Source organism: Scylla paramamosain, chromosome 46 (assembly GCF_035594125.1).
Source record: "Scylla paramamosain isolate STU-SP2022 chromosome 46, ASM3559412v1, whole genome shotgun sequence".
NCBI lineage: Eukaryota > Metazoa > Arthropoda > Malacostraca > Decapoda > Portunidae > Scylla > Scylla paramamosain.
Window position 1 is genome coordinate 9,987,171 of NC_087196.1, and position 22,274 is coordinate 10,009,444.

General features: G+C 43.0%; 2 protein-coding genes and 1 long non-coding RNA gene across 11 annotated transcripts in view; 1 reads left to right on the forward strand and 2 right to left on the reverse strand.

Moving 5' to 3' along the window:
- Positions 1 to 13,854, forward strand: part of LOC135094560 (extracellular sulfatase Sulf-1-like) — a 75,756-nt gene extending 61,902 nt beyond the window's left edge. For 2 of the 3 annotated variants that reach the window (XM_063994760.1, XM_063994762.1), the window contains 18 exons: positions 966 to 1,117; positions 1,821 to 1,984; positions 3,591 to 3,741; positions 4,384 to 4,559; positions 5,057 to 5,224; positions 6,045 to 6,248; positions 6,458 to 6,624; positions 6,996 to 7,128; positions 7,381 to 7,522; positions 7,885 to 7,936; positions 8,250 to 8,404; positions 8,556 to 8,973; positions 9,417 to 9,636; positions 9,999 to 10,216; positions 10,352 to 10,483; positions 11,061 to 11,191; positions 11,633 to 11,843; positions 12,117 to 13,854. In XM_063994760.1, the coding sequence (XP_063850830.1) occupies positions 966 to 1,117; positions 1,821 to 1,984; positions 3,591 to 3,741; positions 4,384 to 4,559; positions 5,057 to 5,224; positions 6,045 to 6,248; positions 6,458 to 6,624; positions 6,996 to 7,128; positions 7,381 to 7,522; positions 7,885 to 7,936; positions 8,250 to 8,404; positions 8,556 to 8,973; positions 9,417 to 9,636; positions 9,999 to 10,216; positions 10,352 to 10,483; positions 11,061 to 11,191; positions 11,633 to 11,843; positions 12,117 to 12,298 (3,176 nt within the window). In that variant the 3' untranslated portion in view covers positions 12,299 to 13,854. The remainder of the gene's footprint in view (positions 1 to 965; positions 1,118 to 1,820; positions 1,985 to 3,590; positions 3,742 to 4,383; positions 4,560 to 5,056; positions 5,225 to 6,044; positions 6,249 to 6,457; positions 6,625 to 6,995; positions 7,129 to 7,380; positions 7,523 to 7,884; positions 7,937 to 8,249; positions 8,405 to 8,555; positions 8,974 to 9,416; positions 9,637 to 9,998; positions 10,217 to 10,351; positions 10,484 to 11,060; positions 11,192 to 11,632; positions 11,844 to 12,116) is intronic. The other variant, XM_063994761.1, reaches the window with a different exon arrangement.
- Positions 5,161 to 11,755, reverse strand: LOC135094565 (uncharacterized). Of its 4 annotated transcripts, none has more exons than XR_010263869.1 (3): positions 11,615 to 11,755; positions 11,069 to 11,223; positions 5,161 to 5,269 (listed from the first exon to the last, which is right to left on the reverse strand). It is a non-coding gene; the product is annotated as an uncharacterized LOC135094565 (long non-coding RNA). The 4 variants fall into 4 exon arrangements; XR_010263866.1 differs by lacking the exon at positions 5,161 to 5,269 and adding an exon at positions 9,254 to 10,005; XR_010263868.1 differs by lacking the exon at positions 5,161 to 5,269 and adding an exon at positions 9,781 to 10,005 and having other exon boundaries at positions 11,041 to 11,223.
- Positions 12,103 to 20,511, reverse strand: LOC135094564 (uncharacterized). Of its 4 annotated transcripts, none has more exons than XM_063994773.1 (9): positions 19,980 to 20,511; positions 17,629 to 17,759; positions 16,762 to 16,840; positions 16,104 to 16,219; positions 15,475 to 15,607; positions 14,888 to 14,949; positions 14,478 to 14,574; positions 13,995 to 14,205; positions 12,103 to 12,187 (listed from the first exon to the last, which is right to left on the reverse strand). In XM_063994773.1, exons 2-9 carry the CDS (start codon positions 17,754 to 17,756, stop codon positions 12,180 to 12,182), a joined length of 834 nt encoding a protein of 277 aa, XP_063850843.1. In that variant the 5' UTR covers positions 17,757 to 17,759; positions 19,980 to 20,511; the 3' UTR covers positions 12,103 to 12,179. The 4 variants fall into 4 exon arrangements, with proteins under 4 accessions (XP_063850843.1, XP_063850842.1, XP_063850844.1 ...); XM_063994772.1 differs by having other exon boundaries at positions 20,244 to 20,510; XM_063994774.1 differs by lacking the exon at positions 19,980 to 20,511 and adding an exon at positions 19,516 to 19,945.
- Between the last annotated feature and the right edge of the window lie 1,763 nt (positions 20,512 to 22,274).

Consider the following 22,274-nt stretch of genomic DNA (forward strand, 5'->3'; position numbering starts at 1 on the left):
TAAGCATCAATCCTTAGTACTTAAAGCAAGGTGTGGAATGTTAATAAGCATCTACAAGCACTAAGGGCATACAAAGGATGGATTTTATAGTTTCTAGCCACAAAGTCCAGAGGGAACTATTTCTGTAATTTGATGTATTGAAAAGTTTGATTTATTTTATGTGTTCACGTCATTTGTGTAAGTGCATTGATCATGGAAGGTCTTTAATGTCAAATGTGATTCTCGTAAACAAACAAGTAAAAAATCGTCGTTAATTTTACGCTCAGGCTGCAGGAATGTAAGGAGATGCCTGGTTTGCTTATTGAGTTGGGCTGACCACATCACACACACACACACACACACACACACACACACACACACACACACACACACACACACACACACACACACACACACACACACACACACACACACACACACACACACACACACACACACACACCAAAAAAAGCAAACCAAACTCAACCACTGTTATTGTTGCAACTTCCACACAATAACTACTAACAAATGTAGGCTTGATGGCTCCACACAATAACTACTAACAAATGTAGGCTTGATGGCTTCTTGTAGCTTCCCTTATGTTTCTATACTGTTACTTTTTTCCTCCCCAAGATTTTATTCACAACCTGTCATTTTCCCACAAGCTACTTTGAGTCTTCTTGCAGCTTTCCTTTTGCTCTTATGCTCTTATTTCCTCTCTCCTTAACCCTTTCATTAGAATTTGATACATCTTTCATTATCACAGACCACTTGAGATGCTTCCCTTTGTTCTACAGCCAGATTTGAATATTATGTAGGCCAGATACTGGAAAGCTCTTTTAATCAATCTTTTCATTCCTGTAAGTGCTTGTATTGTATTTTAAGTGATCTTGTTTTGTGTGGATTTGTGTCTGTTTTGCAAATTGTTGGATACTGCAATGAAAGGGTTAAGATTCAGTTCACTGGAGCTTGTCACCTTCCCACAGGCTACTTTGGGAAGTACCTCAACAAGTACAATGGCTCCCACATCCCAGCTGGATGGCACGAGTGGGCGGGACTCATCAAGAACTCCCGCTACTACAACTATACTGTCATGCGCAACGGACACTTTATCAAATATGGTGACCAGTATCCCAGGGTGAGTGTGTGTGTGTGTTTGAAGACGTCTTGGTAATTGTTAATAATACCATATTATTTTTGTGTATTGGTTTGTACTGTAGCAGTGTACACAATATTGATGACTCTGTACTGAGGATACACTTCATATACACAAAAGGGTAAAAATGTTTAAAAACTTGCAAAATATAACTTGTATTCGTAGTTGTATAATTCACCTTTGCCAGATCTTGACTTGTGATGCTTTTACTTATGATGGGTTTACTGGATTGTAAGTCTAATTTACTGGAAGGCTTAATCTGAACACTGCCAAGGGGGAGGTGATGATTTGGTTGTCCAGTTTTTTTTGTTAGTCACTGGTCAATATCCACCTATCATTTGTCAGTTCTTAATATGTGACTGGGTAAGCTGGCACACAAGTTAAGGTTAGAAGTGTGAGGATGTCCCTGTGTAAGCTCCCGGTCTTGTTTCGTTCCATCACAGAGGACTTAGTTAAACTTAAAAACTTATGAGCTGAGGAACATAATTGTGATGTTAAGTGAGGTTTGACAGTTGGTTTGGTTGTCCCTTCCTTCCACCCCACAGTACTAGTTTGGTCTCATCACAGAGGGACCTAGTTGAGCTTAAAAATTTCTGAGCTGAGGAACGTAATTGTGATAATGTGTGAGTGTTGACAGTATTGCTTTGGTCGTCCCTTGCCAATCAGCCTCCCATCACCCCCACAGGACTACTACCCCCATGTCATCACCAATGAGGGGCTGCAGTTCCTCAAGAAGAGCCGGGCATCTATGCAGCCCATGATGTTGGTACTGAGCTACCCGGCACCCCATGGCCCGGAAGACTCTGCACCAGAACACTCACACCAGTTCTTCAACGCCACTGACCACAAGTAAGGGAAGCCGAGCTGATGGGAAATGTTTACTGTAGAAGAGAAAGTTGTAGAGGCCAGACTATTTATTTCTATGTGCCTTGCTGCATTTCAGAACTGTATTTTTTATTATAATACGCAATGCTCAATGCCACGGATGCCAAATAAGGGGAACTGAGCTGATGGGAAATGTTAACTGTGGGAAGAGAAGGTTGTAGAGGCCAGACTGTTTATTTCTATGTACCTTGCTGCATTTCAGAGCTGTATTATTCATTATTTAATGCAGTTTTCATGGTAGGAGTATATGTTAATCAAGATACAAAGGAAAAGAAACTAAAAGACAGGGATTGCAGAGGGCAGACTGTTTGTTCACTTCTTTGTGCTTTGCTTCATCTCGGAATTGTAATATGTTATGTTATGCAGTCTTCATGGTAGGGAATATGGAAGTGGGATGTGGAAAGAGAACTAAAAGAGGTACAAAGACAGGAATGCAAGTGTTTATTTTTTTCCTTGTAAGGGATATTAGAGTGAATTGTGAAAGATGCAGGCTGTGTTTGTGTGGGGAGGAACAACTGGGGTGCTTGTTGCCTCTGTTCCCTTGGAGGACATGCGATACCAGGACCTCAAATAAGCTGGAGGGTGGGTGGCAACGCTGTGACAATAAACGTAATTCTTCAGTCCCTCCATCTTGTGCATGGCAAGCTTTCCTGACATGAAGCAGGAACAGAAATTAATTGTAGTTATATAAAACATGATATGAAACTATGGACGTATTTATTCTGGAAATGTTTTGATTTAGAGGACTTAAATATTAATGAGGCACATGCATTGTGATTCCTGATTCTTCACCTGATGGATACTTAATGTAAATCAGTGATGAAAGATAAGATATGTGGGTCATGTAGGATACTTAGAGTGGGACTAGACAAACAACACAAATAACAAATATCTGAGAGGACAGAGAATGTGCTTGATGCTTGAGTGGCTGAAACAAAATGAACCAGCCCTACATGCATAGCACTTGAATGCTATACATGAAGAATAAAAATTAGTGTATATTAAATGTGGTGTATCTGAGAGGACAAATGGTGCTAAATTGTTGAGTGAGTGATACAAAATGAAGCAATCCTTTCTTGTTATAGTACATGAATAGTCTGTTAGGAAAAAGGGATGGAAATGAGTGTATATATGAAACATGTGATATATTTGAGAATGTGAGGAAGACGACCATTGTGGTTGAGTGGCTGAAACAAAATGACCCACTTCTGTCTTAGTGGATGAATTCTTGTCAAGGAGGGATGGAAGTAAGTGTATTTATGAAGAATATGCCATACCAATTAATCTTTTCAGCATGATAAGCAATAATTCACACCATTAAGAACTATGTTTGAAATCTTTATAAGGATGTACAAAATAAAAGGGGATGAAAATGATAGATTTTGCAATTTCTAGTCTGTGTAATAATGTTTGGGGGTGGCTGTAGAACAAGAGGAAACATGTCAGAGGGCTTAGTGACTGAGGAGAGACATACCAAATAGCTGGGAAAGATTAAGCAGGTGAAACAAAGCTTCAGTGTTCCTCCTTGTGTTGAGTTGTGTCACTGGCTAACACTGACTCTGATTTGCAGCACTCTATCCTACAACTACGCCCCCAACCCAGACAAACAGTGGCTGCTGCAGTTCACTGGCCGCATGCAAGACATAGAGGTCAAGTTTACTGATATCCTGATGACCAAGCGACTCCAGACACTGCAGACTGTGGATGAGTCAGTGGCCAAGGTGGGTGTGACTCAGGCTGACTCACTTGTGATTCTTTAAAGGGTGTGACTCAGAGTGACTAATGATGCACTCCTGGGGCCCACACTGACTCATCTGAGGTGTTTGAGTCATGCCTTGTGGTTGTCATCATTTAATTCTCTAAGTCATTGTCATCATCTTACATCTTGATTAAGAAATTGGGCGTTCTATTTATGTGATGAGGTGTAATTTGCCCTCGTGATAAAAGTGACACTGAATAGAGAACGTAATGGAAGCAAGAGAGGCAGCACATTACATTGTCGTGAACTTTGTAATTAGTAAACACTGCAGTTGTGGAGGAAGTGCTAACCATAGAAGTAAACCATGATATATTCGTTTTACTGACCCTTAAATATCATGCGTTATCTTTTTGTCTGTTTGTCTGCCTACTGTTGAAGCATGTGGCCAGCTGTGCTATACCTGAGCTCCTGGAGGGCAGTATGGTGGTCCAGGAGAGTGTCCCTTTCCACCAGAAGGCGAAGGGGCTAAGAGTGTGAATAATGTGTGTATGAGTGTGTGGTGCTTTGTCTGGGCTTGGTATACACATAGATAGACTATTTTCATCTCCTTTAATGTAATCCTGTCTCTGTTGAGCTGTCTAACCCCCTGTCCTTCTTTCTGTAGGTGGTGAATGCCCTGCAGGATCTCGGGGAGCTGGACAACACCTACATCTTCTACACCAGCGACCACGGCTATCACCTGGGCCAGTTTGGGCTCGTCAAGGGGAAGTCCATGCCGTTTGAATTTGACATAAAGGTTCCCTTCCTGGTGAGAGGCCCTGGGATCAAGCCAGGCGTCCAGTGAGTGTCTGGGATCACCTGTTGATTTGCCTCTTGTTTGCCCATAGTGTTGCCCTGCAGAGTATAACAATCTTTATAATCACATACAAGAAAGGGATGGATAAAAAGAATAGATTTTGGAATTTCTAGTCAGTACAGTTTTTGGAGGTGGCTGTAGAACAAGAACAGATGTCTCTTAGTGATTAGTAATGGAGGAAAGATGTACTAAATAGCAGTGAGTGTTTATGTTCTAGAAGCCATACATTGATAATTATAAACCTGTTTGACATTATTTCTTTACTGGTTACATGAATGCTGTCTCTCCAGCAGCATCTCAGGAATACTTAGGAAGTTTACAAAATGATACCAGCAAGTCTTAGTGATAAACAACTCCTAGAATTTCAGAATAACATTTACTGCTGTGATAAACAACTCTTAGAATTTCAGAATAACATTTACTGCTGGTTTATCTTCTTCTGCTTCAGAGAACTAACAGTGCCATATCTGCTTGTTTACAGAGTCAACAATATTGCCCTGAACATTGACCTTGCCCCGACCTTCTTGGACATAGCGGGTGTCAAGCCACCAGCACACATGGATGGGAGGTCGCTGCTGCCTGTCCTGTCTAGTACGTGGAATAACTCGGAGGAGTCGCTGAGCTGGAGGGACAGCTTCCTGGTGGAGAGGTGAGGTGGGGAGGTGGGGGTCACTTGTGGCAGGCTCAGGGTGTGCTGCAGGATGGTTTAGAAAAAAAACCTCATTTTGCAGCTTTTCATCTAAACTGGGATGTTTAGGCCTGTTTGGCCTGTTATATAGATAGATAGATAGATGGATTGTTATTTCATATTAGTGAACTGCTAGTGTTTGTAGGAGCCTTTTGTGTTTTGACTTGCTGTGTTTGTCCCCATTTCAAAGATGTTTGTAATCTGATCGTGTGGTGAAGGAAACAAAGTCTGACCACACACACACACACACACACACACACACACACACTGTGGCTAGGCTGCTGGATGAGAAGAATAATGATGTCATTGTATTCCTTTCACATTATAGAAGATGGCTAAAAGGGATGGAATGAAGAGACTCGGAACTCACTTATCCATTTTATTTGTACAGTGAGACAGTGAGGGACTTTGTGTTGGCTGCCACTCCAGCCAGCATTATAGATAGATGAATTTGTATCTATTCAACTTATTTTTCATACATTTTCTATCAGTCATCTGTAATCTGTTGCAGCTCAAGCATGACAGTTAAGGTGTGTTTAAATTTTTTGTGAGTCCTTTTTAAAGCAAGTCCTTTTTAAAAATCCTTTTTATGTAAGAGCAATTTTTTATGTAAGAGCAATGAAAAGGAAGAAGATAAATAAAAATAAAAAGGCCCACTGATGGTGCCAGTCCCCAAAGAGAAAACCAGAAGGTTTATCCAAAATTAGAGGATAAAATGACTTACATTGTGTTCCAGATCATCACATTCCAGATCGTGTTGAATGACCTGTGTATGTTGCAGCTCTGGCCGACACCGGGAGGAGGATGCGCTGGAGTTGAGGGAGGCGCGGCGCAGGAACAGGGCGCAGGGCCTCTCAGAGTCAAGCATCACGGGCGGCCTGTACACCTCAAAGCGGGAGAGGCTGGAGATCATCTGCCAGAGTGAGGAGTACAGGGCACCGTGCTCTCCAGGGCAGAAATGGGAGTGTGTGCAGGAGATGAACAGGTAGGTGACTCTGTTCATCTGGGTTTGGGTTTTGTTGGCAAAATTTTCTTATCATTCCAAGCTGAGGCAAATGACATCAACCCCTTCTTTGTTTTCTCTTATTTCTGTATCTTCACTTTCAGTCCTAAACCAGAGTAATAGCCAAGTTTTTTTTTTTTTTTACTGTGAGTGACAGAAAATAGTGAGGCTACATCTCGTTTGTGTGACAGGTGGCGACTACACAAGTGCAGGAAGAGGAAGGTGAGAGGACCCAAGGTGAAGTGGAGGCGGCGGAACTGTGTGTGTGAGCCGGACCTGGGCATGGGCTACCTAGTGCGCCTTGACTCGGCTGAACGTCGCAAGCAGCGCACCTTCCTCAAGAAGCACCTGACGCAGGGTGAGTAAGGGCAGGCCAGTGAGTGTGTCTGGCAGCCTGTTGAAGGGAGGGGCAGATTGGAGAGCTTTGTGCAAGAAAGGCTAGGCTGGAATACATCCTTGCAGTGGTGCTTTATTTAAGTGATGCACAAGTTTCATGTCAGGGATAAACATGCATGGGATTAGAAGTTTTGGCCTTCAATAGAATCTCCTCACTATTATGAATATAGATATGCATCTCACAAAAGTAAGTTAGGTTTCAGAATTATTGTCTTTTGATTGACACAATAGTTTTTATTTTCCTTTGCTGATCTTGCCTCAGGAGTATGTCAGACAAGTGGTGAGGTGAAGCAGTCTCATAGAATAATTGACTGGTTACTGTTGTGTTCACAGACCTGAGGACCTTCAACACCAAGTTCATCAAGGTGTTCAGTGACGTGGACAGCCAGGAGCTGATGGAGCAGAGCCTTCTTCATGTGTCGGGCAGGAAGATGTTACTGCCACGCTCACACCACACCAGCGCCAGGTATGGGGTGCCACTACTGCTTAGAATGCTTGCAAGGGGAGTGAGATCTGGAAATTCCTTGGATGCTTTGAAAGGGAATAACGTCTGAAAATCCCATCCACTTTCTGATCCCAGGGTTGCCTAAGTAATAAAATGAATAAGGAAATGAAAATATAGGGTTATTGTTGTTAAGTTACTGGAAGAGTTTAGAGTATGGGAAGCAGAGCAGGACTGAAGAGGACTCATTTTAATGTTGAGTTGTTGTTGCTCCAGGCAGAGGAGGAGCACCAGGCCAGAGCAGGTGGGTGCAGGACACATGGAGGAGGACGTAGTGGATGCCTTTGTGAAGGACGAGGAAATCCGAGACCTGGACGTGACCATCAACACTCTGTCTGACGAGCTGGAGAGTCTGGAGGTGTGTGTGTGTGTGTGTGTTGCATCCTCACCTGTATGTTGTCAAGCTCATCATTACAGTGTTGTGTAGTGTTGTGTGTTCCATCACCATGGGTTGTATACGTTGGTGTGCACTGGTTGGTTATGCAGGAATGGTTTAACTCTTCTTGGTTCTAGAAGTCAGTACACCAGTTAGTGTGATTACTTATTACTGTGACCAAAAGGAACTACAAATATGAGTGCATTTCTTAAGGGGAAACCCAATCTTGCATTTTCTGTGTGGAATAGAACCCAGTTTGTTTGTTCTTAGTGGAAGCTAATTGTTGCTTACTTTTAATTAGCATTACAAGACAGTTTTGATTAAAGAATTTCATGGTTTTTCAGAGCAACATTGCAGCCACAGTTGTCTCAGCCAACACATCCACCTCCCTGCCAGGTGAGTGTGTCTGTTGTGTATTGACCTTTTCATCCTCCCTTTGAGTGTGGCATGTGGCAGATGGTGCACCCAAGGCTACCAGGTCTTGGAGGGACACCACTGGAGTCACTCCTGTAACAGACCAGGGTGACTGCTGTTGCCCACAATGTAGGTGTAACTCAACTTCTATAATAATGGTCATGCATCCCTTAAGTGGCCCCACAGCTGACACAGATGTGTAGAGAGGAATGTGGGGGCCTGTGTCTTGGAGTGGCAACTTATGATCATGGTGGTGATATGAGTATGTGAAGCCAACAAGATCCATCTCCCTCAGAGAGCCACGAGAGTCTCCGCCATGGGTGCCGGGTGACGGGCAGCACGGTGGGGTGTACAGACGATGTGTACCGGGATCCCCAGGCCTGGCGCCTCAGCAAGGTGGCCATCGACCAGCAGATCCGCCGCCTCAGACACCAGCTCATCGTCATGAAGGTACGGCTGCAACACTCATGCTTGTCACCATCATTTTTTTTTTTTGCATTTAGATTGTGTGTTGTCTTCTTTTGAGTTGAGCCTTAGGGTGCTTGCCTCTTGCTTAGTTAGTTAGTTAAAGATGTAACCTGCAGCCTTGCGTATCCTCAAGGACATCCGCAAACACCTGAGGGACGCACGGCCGGACTCCCTCAGGGAATATGATGACTATGAGGATGATGATGATGTCGCTGCAGACTACACCACAGGGCTGGATGGCCTGGAAGACACCACTGCTGCCCCCACCACCACCTCCACTACCACCACCTCTACCACCACAGCCACCACCAATGCCACCAGGCTCCACAGTGTGGAGCCTGAGGAAGAGTCAGGAATGGGAGCCTCCACCACACCCCCTGATGTCACCATGGCCAGTGTGACTCCTGCTGGTGTTGATGTAGTGGAGGAGGAGGAGGAGGAGGAGCAGGAAGTAGGGAGGCAGAGTGGAGGTGGTGGTGGTGATGGTGGTGGTGCCACAAACCTTGAAGAGGCAGATGAAGTTGTCATATATGGAACAGATTACAGCACAGGTCAGTAGTTCCCATCCCTTCTTCATAATACAGTTGCCATAAAGGACCACATGAATGGAATGTTGGGAGCCATAAAGCCAACAGAACATAGCAGCTGTGCGTGAATGTATATATGTGTGTGATAAATAATTATTGGGGAGGACATCCTTTCTTACTTTCTTTAGAGGCTGGCACCTCAGTGGATCAATGCAATATGAAAAACAATTAACAGCACTGGAAGTAATGCATGAAATCTTTATAAACATCTACTACAGTATAAAAGGGGATTAAAAAGAATAGATTTTGCAATTTCTCCAATTTAATGATTGGAGGTGGGTGTAGAACAAGTAAAGATGTACCAAATAGCAGTAGTGAAAGGGCTAATTTTTTGTTGACCTAGGCCCACTCACTGTCCTCTTACACAAAAATGGACAGGTATTAAGTCTACATCTATCTATTTGTAGGCAGTAGTCAGGAGAGCCAGGGTGAGGAGGAGGAGTCCAAGGAGACACAGGCAGGGGTGGAGGACGAGGTTGGGGGCGGGTGGGGCAGTGCTGGCCACCTCCCCCTCAGCACCAACAGGTTTGAGGTATTCCCTGTCCATGCTGCCACTGGCCGGCGCCAGACTGCCATCACCCTGGAGAATGAGACCTCAGCGCAGGAACAGTGCTGGTGCAACAGGAAGTGAGTCACCACACCTCACACATGAAGTTTGCTTTATTTTGTCTATTCACTGCTCTCTGTCTTTCTCATAAATAATGAAATACAGTACCATATTGCATCATACTGCACATTAATTTTTCTCATCATAAAAGTGGCAGTGTGTGTTAGCAGCACACTTGTTGGATTAGAACACAAAAACATCTGGACAGTTTATGACAAGTGACAAAAAAAACAGAATAATTCTTGTAGCAGGCATCCAATGAATATATTTGGTGCCGTTTCTTGTAAATGGCACCAAAAGGGGAATGTTTCTCCTTGTAACCTAATATTTGTCAGTTTGTTGTAGGAGTCAACAAAAAAAGCATCAGTCCTTATTGGCACAGTTTCAGGCTGGAGCAGAAATTGGTGGAGCGTGACAGGAAGCGGCAGGAGCGGCAGAAGTTGCGTCAGGAGCGGCAGTCCATCAAGCAGCGTCGGCGGGAGATTAAGGAGAAGAAGAAGATGAGGAAGATCAAGAACAACCTGGCCCAATGCAATTACACCATGCTTAACTGCTACACCCACGACAACGACCACTGGCGCACCCCTCCCCTGTGGCATGGTACTTTTGGGGTGGGGGGGAGTCTCGTGTGTACTTGGGAGAGGGGTGGTATTTTCACAAGTTTTTCTCTGCATTGTGTTATTTATTATATTGGATGGGGAAACTTGACCATACATTTATATTTATTATCTGCAGATGGAAAGTTCTGCTTCTGCATGAATGCCATCAACAACACGTACTGGTGTGTCCGAACCATCAACCAAACCCACAACTTTCTCTACTGCGAGTTTATCACCGGCCTTGTCACCTACTATGACCTCAATATTGGTGAGATGCTTGGCTTTAGTGTGTGAGATTTATATGTGGGAGGCTGTGGTGAGAGTGACTGTGGTTTGTAAACATACTGTGGGGGACATCTTGTGGGGTCTGTGGAGAGAGAGAGAGAGAGAGAGAGAGAGAGAGAGAGAGAGAGAGAGAGAGAGAGAGAGAGAGAGAGAGAGAGAGAGAGAGAGAGAGAGAGAGAGAGAGAGAGAGAGAGAGAGAGAGAGAGAGAGAGAGAGAGAGAGACTACCCACAAAATGTCTCCCACAGTATGTTTACCACAGAATGTCTTCCACAGTATGTTTAAACAACAAAATGTGCTGCTATCTGCATTTTTAACAATGTCCATGATGTCAATTCTTGTTACTCTTTCAATTTCAACTTTGGGCAGTAATCAAACCAAATAAATAAAACTGATCCATATATATCTTTGTGCCCCCATATGGAAATAGTTTTTTACATTGCTCTAGAATTTTTAGTTAAGACATAAAAAATCATTGTTTAGAGAAAGATGAATGGATGAACCTTTTTTTAACCTTTGAATTGTGAGACCTGTCCCTCACCTCCTCCCTCCATCCTACAGACCCCTACCAGCTGAGGAACGTTGCTTTTACGCTGTCCAACAAGCGGCTGGCTGAGCTGCACCGCCGCCTGGAAGCCTTGCGCACCTGTGCTGGCGCTGCCCACTGTGACGACCTGCCCGAAGCATCCCAGGTGACCGACCCACTGCTGCTCACACTGCTTGACTAGTAGACACAATGGTGGAGACGACAGTTAATCCAGCAGTATTAAAGACAAATACAGAAAAAGCAGATGAAACAAAATTTGTCAACTGAATAATGTAAAATTTGTCAACTGAATAATGTAAAAAGTAGATTTGTAAATTTTTAAAACTGTCGTCAGTCAGAATATATATCGGCCTACTTTTTAACTTTTTCATATATGATTTGCTCGATTCTAATAGACATAATAAAAGAAGAGAGGTATTTACTACTTCATTTCACTAATCTAAATTTTTAGTGTCAAGCAAGGCAGATTTTAAGTAACTAATTTCAGTCCTGTGTTGCATATAATTCTTAAATTTTAATACCATGTTGCTTTAACTTCACTCAAACTTTAATGTTGCTTTATCCTTACCCTCACTGTTGTCCCCAGAGTACTACTGCCAGTGCCCCACAGCTGGACCTGCACCATGAGGAATCCCAGCTGGAGGAGAATGAGGAGCATGACCCAGGGGACAACAGGGTGGAGGTGATGGAGGTGTCCCCGCGGCGGGGCAAGGAGGAGCGGCGTCGCCTGAGAGAGGAGAGGCAGCGGCACCGGGAGGAACGGCGGCGCCTAAGGAAGGAACACAAGAAGTGGAAGAGTGAGTGACTAACTTCAAACTTTAGTCTTTACTCACAAATGCCACTCCCTTATCTGCTACTCTGCATTCATTGTGAAGGAATATGACATAGCTACTATATATGATTTTTCCACCAAATTTCTGTTAAAGCCACATCCCATTTACTTTTTTATTCACTTAAGCACGTTTATAAAAATCCACATTCTGCATTTGTTTTTTGTTGTGAACTTTGAATGGAGAATTCAGTCTTTTTAACAAAGCAGTGGGGGTGACAGTTTACCTCACGTGTTGCAGGGCACCAGCTGCAGGCGCTGCGGGGCCACCGGGTGCTGCAGTCCACCGGCTCTAACAAGAATATCATCCGCCTGCCCCGTAAGAGCCGTGCGCACGGCCGCCGGCGGGATGGTGAGCGCCGGCGGGAGAAGCGGAGAGAACGGAGACGGAGAAAGAAAAGTAGAAAAGTTAGAATCTCATGAAGAGTAGGGGATTTATTTATCTTTATTATGAAATAATAATGTTGTCAACTAAGGGTTGGCATTAACTATATTGGTAAGATAATTCAATCACTGAAAATACTCTCTCATTTTGCCATGAAAGTTGTATGGTTTGGTATTTGCAAAACAAAACAATTTTGTAATCACATCATCATTAGTGATCTCAAAAATCATAATCATTTATCAGTAAACAATATTTAATTACTCTATACATGTATCTCTATTCTCTAGACATCTAAAACAAATGCATTTAACCGAGGGATTTATTTCCGGATGCCAGCGTGTGACATGCAGGTTTTGCATTTAGTGATGTCAATACTCTAGTGTATTAGTGTCAATACTCTAGTGTATTAGTATGTGAATCAGCTTGTTCCTTCATTGTGAGTCTCAAAGCAAGAGACCCCAAGTGTTCAAATCAAGACAGCAGGTTCCCAGCACAGCACAGACTGTCACCCCATGCATCATTCATTCTGTACGTTGTGAACTGTGGTTTGGGAAAACACTCGGTGCCGGAAAGGAATAAGTTACATTCTACATTGAGGCTGCTGCTTTAATGTGTCAATCTGGTCAGCTTTTTTTTTATTAGGCATTGCCAAAGTTGTTGCTGAGGCTATACTACAAAACACAACTAAGCTTTTTTATATAAAATAATTTTAGCCTGTATGGGAGGTAGTGAGATATAAATTAGACTGCCTTGTATATTTATGACCATGTTTTAGAGTGTCACACAGTGGTTAGTGGCCCTTGGTTCAAGACCAGGACAGCTGTGCTTAATCATGCCTTTCCTTCAGCCTCTCCCTGCACTGTGGGCCAGCCGGAAGAGGAGTGACACCCAAGGAAGGTACTAAAATTGGTAAACTGTTAATAGTGATCTCGTATCCTCAGTTAGGTTTTCCCCACTGTAATCCATCACTCCATGAAACAAATTTCACTACTGAGGCAACATTCAATGCTGCGTAGGCCTTCCTGTATGATGGATGCCACAAGGCTTGTATGAATGAACTCAGTTTTGATAAAACAAAGTTCTGAATTACATGTCAGTGCCATGATTGCCAGCAGCCAGCGAGCCTCACCATTACAGGTACAGACTTCCCTCCAGTCCTGGGTTTCAGTGCCTTGGACTGGCCTCCACCAAGGAATGAAGTGCATGTGGATAGTAGTAGTAGTATTACCATTTTTCATGTGTATTACTTTTCTCAGCTTGATTGTGTTTCAAGCACATCATTTCATCCACTCATGTACAACAACAGTCTTCATGTTTTACTCACACATGAAGGCTTCTCCATATGTGTGAAGTTGTCTTCTGGAAACACGTGTTCCAATTTTACATTGTCAGAAGAGAAATGTTGAATATTGCAGGTGCAAACTGCTGCCCGACTTGCATCCCACAGGTGCCATGTGATGAATACCTCTGATACATCGAGTTGATATATTTTTTACATATGAACTTTATGAACCTGATGAGTGACAGCAACCCTGTGTGACTCTGTGACACTGTGATTTGTTTATTTTGTAAATAAACATCCTGTGAGCCATAACTGTGTTTGATTGGCTGCCTGGCTGCTAAACCTGCACTGGATGACCGTGGCAGTTACTTAAGATGACCAAGCTTTTCTAAGCCCTCATGGATTTCATTGCCTTCAATGTGATTAATGTAAAGGTTCCCCCCAGTACTCACATAGGTTGTTCGGGAGGGAGGGAGGAACACAGTTGGGGCCTGGGGAGCAGGTGGTGCTGTGGAGTGGCCAATGTGCTGCCTGACATAGCCTCCTGCAGTACCATGCCCCACAGCCAGCACACACCAGCTGGCCAGTTGCCCCACACCGCACACAGGGCAGGGTAGGGCGGTGCTCCACCACCACCACACCACAACTCGCCTCAAAGGGCACCTAGTGGGGGAGAGAACGTCAGCATAATAAGTGTCCAGGATAACAATACCAGCACACTGATTTACTAACTCCTTTACTAACTAATCCTTCACCAGGATTAAACATTTTATTCATCTATCTATCTATACTAGCCCAGCAATCCCTCAAGGGGTGGCCACACAAGCCATTGCACGTGCGCGCACACACACACACCACACAAATATAGATAATTCTTCATTTCTAGTATTTTCATTTTTTTAAATTTCAGTCAACAAAAAATCTTGTGCCCTTACCTCACTGACTTCATGGTGAGAGGTGGTGGCAGTAGTAGTAGTAGTAGTAGTTGTGGTGGTGGTGACCACAATTGTGAGTGTGTTGACAGGACCATCACTACAACATGCAAAGAAAAGGTCAACATCACACACTTTATATAGAAGGTACTTGGCTCTGAAACACTCACTAAATTTCTGTGAACACTCCAACCTGTGTCTTCTGTTTGTGTCTCCTAGAGGCAGTTCACTTCCAGCTCCTCACAAGGCAGCTTTCTCACTGCTGTTGTAAGCCTTCAGTTTCATCACAATCCATGCACTAATACTCAAATTTTTACTATAGTGTCACAACAATGCACAAGGAATTAGTGATACAACACTGAAGTGAAGCAAAACTTACATTCTGAAGTACCATTCACAAAACACATACACACCTGCTTGTGTTGGCTACAGGTGTGCTTCTCTCAACACCTGCTGCCTTTAGATCTCTTCTCACCTGAACAAGAAAAGTAATCATTAGTGCAACAATCAAAAGGGGAATCATAAAAAGGAAAGTAAAAGTACATAATAAGATGAACAAAAGAGCAAAGATGAGAGGAAATAAAGTTTTCCTGACAGAGCAATGAGCCAACAGAATGCACTGATTGATGAAGACGTGTACAAGGAGCATTCACAGCTTTAAAAATAGATATGACAAATTAATATTAAAAGACACGACATTATGAGCTTGTCTCGACCCTATACAAACACAATTAGGTAAGAACACACACACACACACAACTGACAAAAGCAAAGACCAACCTAAATTGTTCTACAGACATGTCAACAGTAAACTTAGGAATAGAGAAGGAATAATAGAAGTAAAGGCAGATGGTAAGGAGTACAAGGCAGATTCAGAAGTGACAGATAATGAATGAGCATTTCCAAAGCATCTTAACAAAGGAAAATAAACTGAATGAAGAAAATATGGCCGCAGAAAGCATGTAAGTAAAGCAAAGGTAATAGACACACACGCACAAACCTCCTCCAGGAAGCGCTGCTGTGCCTGCCTCTCCTGCTGCTGCTGCTGCTTCTCCTCTGGGGTGGTGGCTGGTGTCACCTCTAGGCACAATGGCGGCTGGCCATGCAGTGCCCCCAGCATGGCGACCGCATCTCTGCAACACGGCGGCTTGCATCAAATTGGCATATATGGTGAAGTACAGCTGTGCTTTTTGTTTAATAGAGAGTGTCTTGTCTATCACTTTATCATTTTCTATAACCATTATTTAGATTTTTCCTAACATCCCTAATTTTTTCATCACTTCCTTCTCTATTACTACATTTTTTCCTATTATCCACTTCTTTTCCTATCACTGCCTTCCTATCACTACTTTTTCTCTTATGTGCTTTTTTTTCTATCGTTCTCTTCCTATCAATCCTTTTCTACCACCCCCTTTTTTCTATTATTTCCTTTTGCCTCTTGCATTATGATAATTTTTTCCTTGTCCAGGTGAGAAGAGACAAAAACAGGAGGTAGATTAAAAGTATTGATTTCCAAAGATTCAGCTTACAAATCCTGAAGAATGTGCATTTGCAAAGAATGAATTCAGAGAGCATCCCAGAATTTTATGATGCTGAGTCTAAATTAAACCAAACAGCATCATAACTCACCTGGTGCTGTGTGGGTTGACGATGGCCCACCGCAGCTGTGAGGCATCTGCCCCAGGGCGTCCCATCACCACACTCTCCACCCTCCCATGCTCTCCAAACAGCCTCCTCACATTCTCCTGTACATCAAGGTGGGAGATGAGAGATGAACTTGTGTGCTATGAAAACCAGGCTTCTCTTTATTGGTTATTCCACAAATCTTCACTTTCCTGTGCATCAAGGGGAAGATAAGAGGTATGAAACTCAGGACTAAGAAAAAAATGGGACTTGTCTCTATTGAACACATTAATTAACACACCTTAATAAATATACTGTTCTATATTTTCCCAACAGCAAGTACATTGAGGCAAATATTTGACCCAAGACATACTCAAATCTTCCTCTCCTGTGCACTGAAGGGAATGATGGGAGGGGTGAACTTAACAAGACAGATAGATATGCATTACTGAACAGAACAGCATGCAAACTAAACCAAGGTGTGACACAAGGGATCATGAGCCTACAGTAAGCAAATAAGAGAAAATATACAGTGCCAAAGAGAACCTTGGTTGTGAGTCATGTGTCAAATATACATTCCCAAACAGAACATGCAAACTGAACCAAGGTGTGCCATGTGTGGGGCGGTGAACCTCCAGTAAGCAGATCAGACACCATCACTCACAGCCGTCATGGTCCCTGGCAGGTTTCTGATGTACAGCCCCCGAGGTCTGCGTACCCGAACCCTAGCCGGTCCTGATGCCCTGCGGGGAACACACAGGCTTGGTATTGGAGTGGCAGGACAGTCAGGCACAATCTTCTCTCTTCATACAGTATTTAAATCATAAGAACATAAGGGAAGCTGTAAGAAGCCATCAGGCCTACATGTGGCAGTCCCTGTATGAAACACACCTACCTATTCCCACCTATCATCCTCATCCATAAATTTCTCTAAGCTTTTAAACCTCTCTAATGACTCACCACTAACAATATGATTACCAAGTGTATTTAATTCATCTACCACTATTTATGAAACATTCCTTCCTATCTCTTCTATAAATATCACCCAGCTGAACCCATTATTCCTTGTTTTATTGTTGGTACTGAGAATTTTGCGGTCACCCAACTCTTATTACCTGCTTCTGAAAACACATTTTTTTTCTCTCTCTCTCTTTTTTTTTTTTTTACATTTCACAACCACCAACTTAGACAATTTTTAGCATATATATTCCTTCTCTAACTGGTCCACTGTGCTCATTAGGGTTCAATGGGCAACGTTCTGTACACTGAGTTTTATCAAAGGCTGGATCCCTTTCATGGCGAACACAAGATTAACCTATTATAAAAACCAGAGAGAGAGAGAGAGAGAGAGAGAGAGAGAGAGAGAGAGAGAGAGAGAGAGAGAGAGAGAGAGAGAGAGAGAGAGAGAGAGAGAGAGAGAGAGAGAGAGAGAGAGAGAGAGAGAGAGAGAGAGAGAGAGAGAGAGAGAGAGAGAGAGAGAGAGAGAGAGAGAGAGAGAGAGAGAGAGAGAGAGAGAGATACAAATACCTACCTGGTGTGTGGGAGAAGGAAGGGGTAGCCAGGTCCTGTCCTCCCCACGCCCAAGTAGTCCTCTCGGCAGGGGTTCCACATGCCCAACTCCTCCTCCTCCTCCTGCAGTGTGGTAGCCCAGGAACACATCACCTGGGAGTGCAACAGTTAACTCTTTCACTGTGATATGCAACAATCCACAGCACTAAAACCAATGAATCTTTATAGGCATCTGTAAAGGATAAAAAAATAGCTGGGTTTTGTAACTTCCAGGCAGTTACAAGTCATGATGTCTCAAGAGAGGTTAGTGATGAAAAATGTGACAAGTAATAGTGAAAGAGTCTACATGGGGGAAATAAATTGGGGAGTGACAAAACATGCATAATGTCACCCACAAACTCTATTTTGTTCGCAATTTCTGGATTTTTTTTTGTATTATAAGATTCATGATGTTCTGTGCTTATTGATGAACTTATCTCTTATGTCTCTGATGTGAGTGGTCTAATATTTGTCTCAACTTACTTGCTCACTTGCAGATAAAGGACAGCGTGCATATATAAAGCTGTTAAGTTAATTTATAGGTTCAGCTTACGGTTTTTTCTGAAGTTACGAGTATAAGAGTTTAACAACTGTCCTTATCTATCCATTCAGAATTCCTAATTATGAATAAACATCCTGAAAATTTATCTTTCGAGCACATAAGAATACATCGAGAAAAAATATATATTGGCAAAACATGTGCTATAGTTTCTCTTCTCTCTACTTCCCTCCCTCTGTCCTTCCTTCAATAATTTACATTCTTCTATTTCTCCCTTAACTTCTCCCTACTCTCTCTCTCTCTCTCTCTCTCTCTCTCTCTCTCTCTCTCTCTCTCTCTCTCTCTCTCTCTCTCCTCTTCACACACTACATCACCATTCTCTGCCTTAAAAAAATACTCAACATTTCACTACCACCCCACTCCTTTATGCACCAATGAAAGGGCATTTTTTTTATGTATATACCTTTCCTGCCTCACTCATTCCTTCATGTAGTGTGTGATGCTCCCTCCTCTAAGCCTGTGACTCACTGGTTCCTTCCTTCAGTCTCTCTCCTTATCTTTCTTATCTCCCAAGTCCTGATAATAGTAGTGTTCATTATCATTGCTTCTAGCCTGTGGTAGTTGTTGTAGTGGTAGTAGTAATAGTAATAATAACTATTTTTTGTAGTTAATGTAGCCCTCCTTGTCAGAAAATAAATGAAGTAATAGTCTTATAGTTAATTTAGTCCTTGTAAAAAAATAAAATATTTATAGAGTACTTTGGCGCTTCACTATCAACAGTATTTTGAAGTTCTGTGTCTACTGAAAATTAATAATACCGCCTGCACTGGGAAAGGTGAAGAAATATAAGTATGAAGCTGCACATTTACCTATTTCTCTACAATGATTTTAGTATATTATAATAAACATGACAAATAACACTACAAAAATAAAGTAATAAAAATACTAACAATTTCTGACGCAATTCCCTACCACCACCACACGTGCCAAGTGTCCTGTCAGCAACGTCAGCCCCACACACCACACTTCTCAAGTGACCGCACCAACACACTTCTCAAGGCACCACACACGATGGGACCACACCTGCTATCACCACACACCACAAATACCACAAGACACACCACATACCAGCACACTTGAGTCCACTGAACCACGTCACCACACAAAACCCAACACCATGGTGTGTGTGATGGTAACGATATACCTTACCAATTGCGGCTTCCTTATGTATTCCTCTGCAGGATCAGCACGCTTGGGGACCTATTGGGAGGGCGGGGTTTCGGGGGACGCCAAAATAAGCCAAATTTGGAAACATCAAAAGTCAAAGTAGGAAACCACCACTATTGGGATTAAAAAGTCAACAAACCTAACCTATAAGCTTTGCAGCAATCAGAAATTACGGTTGTTCCGGGGAGAATGCAATGCAGTATTTGGTGATGGCGAGGAGGGTGACGCTGCCTTGCTGCTCAGCGGGCACCACGAGCCCGAGCCTTCCGCCACAGCAAGCCGCCGAACACCCCACTGTCCCTCCAGTAATCTGACCACATTACACTTTCGCTTTTCTAACTTGTTCTTCTATTTCCACTATTGTTCCTTCACCTCCCTTCTTCCTGTCCCTCTTGAGGCACCACTCTGCACCTCCCGGCACAAGGTGGCCCATTAACAAATTCCTTTGTCACTGATTTTTTTCACTTTTGATGAGCACATAAAACACTCACGCACGCATGCGTTGACAAATATGCTTCTATATACAAGTGAGCGTGATAAAAAACGCTCTTTTATTTCTTTTCCTCCCTTTAGCACGCTAACATCGCCACAGCTTCTGGGGCACTCACCTGTGGCTGACTAACTTGGTTGGCTACCCTTTCTTGACAATGTATGGGCAGCGCGGATCAACAGGTACGCCAAAGTCCGGCACGGCCAGCTTTCCACACAACTCATTTTTTTTTTTTTTAATCTCTAGAATAAGCTTGTGACGTACACAGATATCTCAGACAGCCCTGCCCCACTGTAGCGCAGGAAGAAAGTCGAGTAGACCTAAATCGCAATCGGTGAACAGCTGTCTGACGCCGTGATGGGTAGAATGACGTGGCACTCACCTGTTGTCTTTGACATCCTCGTGAAAGACTACACGTTGACTAATTCCAAAGTGCACCGCTCAGCTGAATTAGTAGCGCTACATGCAGTGCAAATGTGTCACGCATAAAGCTTCTCCGACCGTCAGCTGGATTCTGTTGGGAGTGTGCAGAGTGCTGTCGCCACTCGCCACACCCCGCATCTCAGTCAGCCAGCCCCACTAACGCCACGGGCCCACACATCTAAAATTGCCAACTCTAAATTTCACACCGGGAAAATTTTCTTTACAAACCGAGAAATCATAAAAAAAAAAAAAAATCATGTTAAACTTTTGAGACAAACTGTACAATAGCATGCGATAGTTATAAAGTTACGTTTTAGCGTCAGAATGTAAAAAAAATCACTTGATTTGGCTGAAGCTTCAAATTAAGATTCTGAGCCACGCCACACCAGCTTCTGACCCACACGCCATCTGCCGTCTAGTTGGCCTGGCTCATAATAGTCAGTCTTTTTCATAGACGTCCAACCCTTCAGGAGGTAAACGTATCACGCAGGGAAGCCATAGAACGCTTGACTTCTGATCTTTCTAAAATTTCTGATTGGACACTGGCTAAGGGCAACAAAAATCTAATAAAAAAAAAAAAATGCCCACTGAAATGCCAGTCTCATAAAAGGGTCAAAGCAGTGGTCAAAAATTGATGACTAAGTGTCTTGAAACCTCCCTCTTGAAGGAATTCAAGTCATAGGAAGGTGGAAATACAGGAAACGAAAAGGAAACGAATCTAGCGAATTCAATTCTTATGTGGGAACACCCAGAATGGAAGAGAATTGCCTGTAACGGCAAGCTAGTCAACAAAGGCCATATAGCTCCCGACGTCTCATTGTGGATTCGAACCTATGACATCCGCACTGAAGTATTTTTTTTTTTTTATTATTTTTGTTTACCAAGGATTAAAAGATTAATGTCTAGCAGCCATACATTTATCTTAGAGGGGAATGTTTGATGTATAACGCTCAATGTGCATGTGTGCGATACGTCTTCCTAGCCAACTTTGAATTTCGCGTGCGCGCCCATGTTGATCAATTGCTAAGTACCTCCGTTATTGAGACGTTACGCACTGGTGGTCTCCTTTGCTCTGATGACTGATCAACTAACTAACTGAGCACATACTGGATTAATTAACTTGCCATTATCCCCTACTGGAGAAGAGTTGCAAAATGAAAATGAAACATAATTGTTTCAGGCGTCACCACAAACAATGCACCTTGGCCCAAATTCTGAAGCATTTTGTTTCTCGCATCAGGAATATTTTCAAAGGCCACAGAGAGATGATTAGTCGGGTTCTCATGAGTATTTTTCCCCTTTGATGAGCCAGAATGCTCGTTAAACTGTTATCAGAATCATGAAAGCACCCTTGGAAACCTCAACATTCACTAGAGCCAGTTCAGTGGTCACGACAAGGCTTCGAAATGTTTCAGAATGCTGGTTTGTGTTTTGTTTCCATACATCAGTCTCGTTTTATCAGTTAGGCATTGTACCTGGGTTTTTATATGGATATGTATGCAAAGACCAATATTTCACGCATCCTAAATTGTCAACAGACCATGAATTACTAGAAATGTGAGAGAATATGAGAGAAATGTAATGAGTGTTGTGTTCATCGGTGTTAGGAAGCAGACTGATTAAGTTCTCAGTATATTTCCTGCGGCACCACGTTGAGAATTTCTTAAACACCTCATCTCAGCACATTTCTATCTACCTCTCTCTCTCTCTCTCTCTCTCTCTCTCTCTCTCTCTCTCTCTCTCTCTCTCTCTCTCTCTCTCTCTCTCTATTACTCACCTCTGACTTTCCTCGTCTCACCTCACTCGGTTTTACATCACACAAAAACTCTCTTCAAAGGTATTACCACCACCTCCTCTTCTTCCTCGCTCTTCCCCTTCCCTTACTCCTGGTCTTCCTCCTCTTCCTCGTTCTCTCTTTCCCTTCTCCTCCCCCTCCTCCTCTCCTCTTCCCTTGCCAACAGTTAAAGCTCCTTACTGCAATTTTTAAAAC